This window comes from Aulonocara stuartgranti (genome assembly GCF_965226115.1).
Source record: "Aulonocara stuartgranti genome assembly, chromosome: 6".
In the NCBI taxonomy this organism is placed as follows: domain Eukaryota; kingdom Metazoa; phylum Chordata; class Actinopteri; order Cichliformes; family Cichlidae; genus Aulonocara; species Aulonocara stuartgranti.
This window is the reverse complement of record NC_138944.1, coordinates 38,852,290-38,858,289: the sequence shown is the minus strand read 5'-3', so window position 1 is coordinate 38,858,289 and position 6,000 is coordinate 38,852,290. Positions and strand designations below refer to the sequence as shown.

General features: G+C 37.0%; 1 protein-coding gene across 1 annotated transcript in view; it reads left to right on the top strand.

The window, feature by feature from the left end:
- The first annotated feature begins 1,071 nt into the window (after nt 1–1,071).
- LOC309708443 (creatine kinase B-type) overlaps nt 1,072–6,000 on the top strand; it is a 29,963-nt gene continuing 25,034 nt past the window's right edge. The window contains exons 1-5 of the mRNA XM_082536499.1: nt 1,072–1,187; nt 1,645–1,691; nt 2,532–2,730; nt 5,180–5,337; nt 5,629–5,761. Coding sequence (XP_082392625.1) covers nt 1,172–1,187; nt 1,645–1,691; nt 2,532–2,730; nt 5,180–5,337; nt 5,629–5,761 — 553 coding nt within the window. The 5' untranslated portion in view covers nt 1,072–1,171. The remainder of the gene's footprint in view (nt 1,188–1,644; nt 1,692–2,531; nt 2,731–5,179; nt 5,338–5,628; nt 5,762–6,000) is intronic.

Here is a 6,000-nt window from a genome sequence, read left to right as displayed (position 1 = left end):
AGCCCACATAATTTACTTAAGGATTAATAAAGTATTCTGATACTGATTCTGAAATGAGTAAAATACTTTACTAACTCATATTTTATTACTTAATTCGTTAGTAAAATACAAAATCCTTTATTTTTATACATTTGACTTTTCTGGTCCTTCATTCATGTCACATTTTTGTTTTTTCATGAGAATTTCCTGCAAACCTTTTTTAATTTTGTTGTTCGTAGGAGCAGTGTGTAGAATTTTGAGGTCAAAAATGTTTGCAATCCAGATGGATTACGGTTTTAATATTGCAAAATGTGGAACAAGTGAATACTTTGTGTATGTACTGTAAGTGGTGGAGTTGAAGAACTATGTATTACACATCCTTTACTTTAATTTAACCTTTGCAAAATAAAACTGTCAGGCTACTAGTGTCTTTCTCCCTCTGTGACTTTACCTACCCTCTATATTGGTACACGTAGTGTTTGACACCTGGTGTTCAATGTTAATTTTTATCAGGCGGAAGTGAAAATGGTAAATGGCCTGCATTTGTATAGCGCTTTTCTAGTCCATAGGACCCCAAAGCGCTTTACACTACATTCAGTCATTCACCCATTCACACACACATTCACACACTGGCGATAGCAAGCTACATTGTAGCCACAGCTGCCCTGGGACGCACCAGGGTCGTGAAATGTGTTGCAGGTAAGACAGGGGAGAGAAAGATTTAAATCTGATGCACTTTAACTAGTTAGGACACTGTGTTTTTAATTTCAGAAAAGACATCTACATAGCACCACTAGATCATCACTGTCAAGATTTGATTTCACAGAAAGCTGCTATTGAGCACATTTTTTAAGTAAATTAAAAAAAAAGAGAATCAAGCCATATGAACAAGACTGTTCAAAGCCATATGCACTGTAAGAATAGAATAGAAGTTAAAAAACAAAAAAACCCCATGATGTCATACATTCTGAACTGAGGGATTAGAGCATGACCTCCCAAACACACATTCAGAGCAGCTCAAACATAGCAGCAGTGGTGTGTTGTGTGTGGTTATAAAAAGGGTGACATTGTGCGGACTGTAACTGGACTCCTGCAGGCTGCAGGATGAGATGCTCACCACAAACACAACTATTCTTAGATATTTTGTTGGTGTTGTACAGACAGCCATCTGTTTTTCCATCAAGACGACAATATGTGGAGGGTCAAACGTGAGTGTCCCATCATTTTCACTGCATGGTTCTTTTTTTCCCATTCACTGTAATAAAGATTTTTGCCATACACTGCATGACTAACATCTTTTATGTTACTTAAACTGAGAAGATGATCTAACTGATAATGTAACCAGTGGTATTAACAGGTTAAAGTCAGAATAACATCAAAAGCTAATATGTTTGCTATCAAGTATAGTTACAAGCCTGATACAAACATTAATCAGTATGTAGAGTGCATTGATTTAGTAGTAAAGAACGCTAGCATTTTAAGTAGAAAATCATCAAGTTTTCACCACTGGATTATTGGTTAACTGAAGTCCTTTCTGATCTTGTCTCTGGACCAATATTTTCATACTTATATGAAGATTTTTAAGACTGACTGTGTTTCTGTCTTCAGTACTGTTAATCTGTTTGATTAAAATTTTGATCTCTTACCTTTTTGACTTCTGCTCAGCTCCAGTTACATTTCCTAAGGAGGTGAAATACCGGCCAATTTTAGAGGTAATTATATCAATGTAAGAATAAGAATAAGCAGTGTGATACAGTGTAATTCAATAAAAAGAAATTGTGTCATCTACAGCTGAAGTCAAACATAGCAACAGAGTATATCAGAAGGTAATTATGGATTAGATATTCTTGATCACTGATCATTTTGCAGACGTGAACTAACAACAGACACTCAGCAGCCTCACTGTTTTTACAAAGTGGGACAGTTCTTAGCAGTTTTCCTGACTGATTTTAAATGCTGTCAAAATCTACTCTCATAACATGAATACAGTGTAAGATCATAGCAAAAGGTTTATTTGTTTATTTTTTCGTAACTTTTGGTAGCTAAAGAAAAAAGGATGAAAATTTTCATTAAAAAAAAAGTAACAGAAAGATGACAACATTACATTTGTCATTCAGCATTGTGGCTGTGTTATTCTGTCAACCCTATAATGCACTTAAACACATATTTGATACATGAGTTTCTGAGACCTCTATCTCATCGACATAATCAATACATGCCATAATTTCAAAATGTTATGGGTAAAATTCTTTTTTTTCTAAAATTGACATTGTTAACAAAAAGTTGCCAAAAACGCCCAACGTATCAAATGTAATACAAAAAATATACAATAAATATATTATAAAAATATAGCATATACAACATGATGTAGCCAGAAAATGTTTGTGGATTTTGTTATAAGGGTTAATAAACATCTCATTTTTTAATTCATATATTAGGAGACCTGGATGTAAAATGTGATGTATTGTTCTGTGAACAGCAGTGACCTCTGGGTTATTAATATAATAGTTGGTCACTTTACTCTCTCTTCTGTGTTTGTCCTTTCTCTTAAGAATTTGATTCCCCCTGACCCCATGGCCCGATTTCACCTGAAGAGAGGTTTCCCTCAGGAGGAGTTTCCTGACTTGTGCAGGAACTTTACCTGGATGGGTCGAATCCTCACACTGGATCTGTACCGCCGACAGTTTAACCGCTGCACCCAGAGTGGAGTAATCTTTGATGACGTCATTCGTCCCGGCCTGGAGGAACCAGGTGATGTATTTTTTTTTTTGTTGTTTTTTTTAGTTATTTTGTATGTGTGAGATTTTTCTTTGCATTATAATGTTGATTTAAGTTCAAGTTTTATACAGTTTACTGTTGCATTTGGTTCTTTTTATGTGTTTGAGTTTATTTGCTTGAATGGTTCATGGTTTCTTGTTGGTCAGGTTCCTTTTGAGTCTTTGTCTCATCCCTGTGTCTCCTGTGTGTCTGTGGTGTCTTTTGTGTTTATCTGGCTCCTCACTCTTGTCTCTGTTTATTCTCCCTGTGTGTCTCACTCTCTCTCTTTGTGTCTTAGTCATGTCTTTTTGTTTTGGCCTTGTCTCCCATTGTCTTTCCTCCCAGTCCCATGTTCCATGTTTCAGGTTTTTCATGTTTCTTATTTTTCTTGCTTCAAGCAAGTCATAGTTCTTAGTGTCTAGTTTTGCCGAGTTTAGTTAGTATGTCTTAGTCTCCTCTAGCCTTTTGTTTTTGTATTTCCGTGCACAAGAAACGGCTCGCTTTTTGTTAAATTTCAGTTTTGTATCTGAGTGTCCACTTTTGGGTCCATACCACAAACACATGATCTGAGTCTGCAAATCTTTACAGAGAGGCCAAAACACAGAATTACAGCAACATGAAAATTAGTGAACAATTGGTAACTAATTTGATAGTATTTACATATATAAAAGAATTTGAGATTTGCATGAAAAAAAATCATAATTATCGTTGTTTCATTGTTGGTCTAACATATAATATAATATAAAGTTAGCACAAAAACTAAGGAAATTTGTTTGGTCAGTTATTTCTTTGTTCTAATTATGGTTTCTGGAAATAAATCTTTTATTACTGGAAAGCTTATTTCCCCTTAAATGATGCCATATTTGTAAGGAATATGTGCATTTGTGGGTTGAGAGTAGAGTTGAGTGGGTTGTCCTCATGGAAAACTTGCCAAAACTTCTCTGCCAATGCCAAACTTGCAAAGTTTATTTCAATAAATGAATTGTTTTAAATTTATACAATTATTATAAAAACGTATAAAATAATTATTCTATTAAATCTGTTTTGAGCTTCTGGTACTCCAAGTGCTGACAATTAGGATTAAGCAGTACCTGCTATAGCAGTTAGTTGATGTCTGCTCCAAGCATGCCACGTTTGACTGATCTGGACAGGGCCCATGCCACAGGGCAACTTTAATCTGGTGTTCGATAAAACAAAGGTGCAGTATCATTTGGATGAGTCCTAGTATCATATTCAGAGTGGCATCTAAGTCCCATATAATATGGAATGTGAGATAGGCCACAAAGAAGACATCACCACAAGAAGATAATTTCCTCACCCTGTCAGCACTTAGGCAATCTTTTACAAATTTGCAATCCAGAAATGAATGTTTGCATTACCCAGGCAATTCAGAGCAAAGTGCACACCGCCAGTCTTCAGTCTCCTGGGCTGCCAGGAGGCCTGTAATGACTGCCCTTCACAGTCAGGCCTGTTTGCACTGGTCTCTATAACATGTTCAATGGAATCTGAACATGTGGAGGAATGTTACATTCAGCAACAAGTCCAGATTTTTGCCTACAGCAACTGGATCATGGATCAAAGTGTGAGAAGAAGCACAACATTATTACTATTAACTGCTGCTCCAACTGAGTAAAAGTGTGATGTTTCTGGTTCTTAAATAGCACTTTTCTGCTATCTGAGCACTCAAAGCGCTTTACACAACTTGTTCATTCACCCAATCACACAAGCACTTTCCTAAGTTGTTAGTGATAACATTCATTCACCTATGGATGCATCGCAGAGCAACCTGGGGTTAGTATCTTGCCCAAGGATATTTGGCATGCGAAAATCCAAGACTGGAGGAGACTAGGACCAAACTACCAACCTTCCGATTAGTAGGTGACCTGCTCTACCACCTGAGCTACAGCCACCCTGCACTGGGAAAAAAAGGAGTGCCACATTGGAGGCAATTTCAATGCAAAGAGATACTGAGATAAGATCCTGCAAACAGTTGCAATGCTGTATCTCTACCTGTCATGATCCTGGGTTTGTAAACAGCATTTTCAGCTTTGGACTCTCAGTCTTCTATTTGATGGTAAATGGACTGGTTCTTATACAGTGCTTTTCTACTCAAACTGAGCCCTCAAAGTGCTTTACACAAATTGCCTCATTCACACCATTCACACAAGCACTTTTTGCTTACCCTATTTAAGTGCTATCTAATATTCACACACATTCATGCTCTGATGGATGCATAAAGTTTACATACTTTAAGTTTAAACACTTTAATCTGTTTTACTTTACTTACTGTTTTACTAATTAATCTGGACATTTATTGAAAGAAACCTTAAACGAATGAAGTCCAAAGTGGTAATTCCATAAGCATCTGTGGAGAAATTTTTAGGTAAATGTTTAGATTATTCACTTGGTCCTTCTGTCACTTTTGTTCCTTTTTTTAATGAAGGAGATTATTTAGGTCCTGTAGCTGTCGGGTGTGTTGCCGGCGATGCCGAGTCCTACATCCTGTTCTGTGATTTCTTTGACCGAGTTATTGAAGCATATCATGAACAGAAGATCACCAGCCAGACACCAGAGAGTGACTTGAACTATGACAACTTGAAGGTAGCTACTCAAAACACTGTGAATAATAAACCTGAAAATAATTGCAGCATGAATTGAAGGCTGTGTGCCCTACAATCAGCTGATTTCAGTTCGTGTTGGAGGATGAAAATATTGGAGCAGTTTATGATCAATAAAATTAAAGTAATGTTCATATGGACATTCATTTTATTGACTGATTTTTTTTAATTGATTTTATTATCAATTCCCATCCCAATTGATCTGGCTAATAAATTGTGTGTGTGTGTGTGTGTGTGTGTGTGTGTGTGTGTGTGTGTGTGTGTGTGTGTGTAGGGTGGTGATGACTTGGACAGATCGTACGCTGTACGCTGTGAGGTTAGTGTTGTTCGAGGTATTGAAGATTTCTGCTTCCCAACACACTGCAGCCGAGGAGAGCGCAGACGGCTTCTCACACTGGCTAGGCAAGGTACTGTAAGTCTTTATTTCAGTACTAACAAAGTACAGTGCCAGTACAAAAACACAATCAGTCCATCAATCCATCCATCCAATTCAGGGTCACAAGGACCTGGAGCCCATCCCAGCATTTACAGGGTGACAGACTACACCTTGGAAAAGTTGACAGTCAATTACTGGCCTAATAGAATAGAATAGAATAGACTAGAATAGAATAGAATAGAATAAACCTTCTTGGACCTTCCAAGAGAG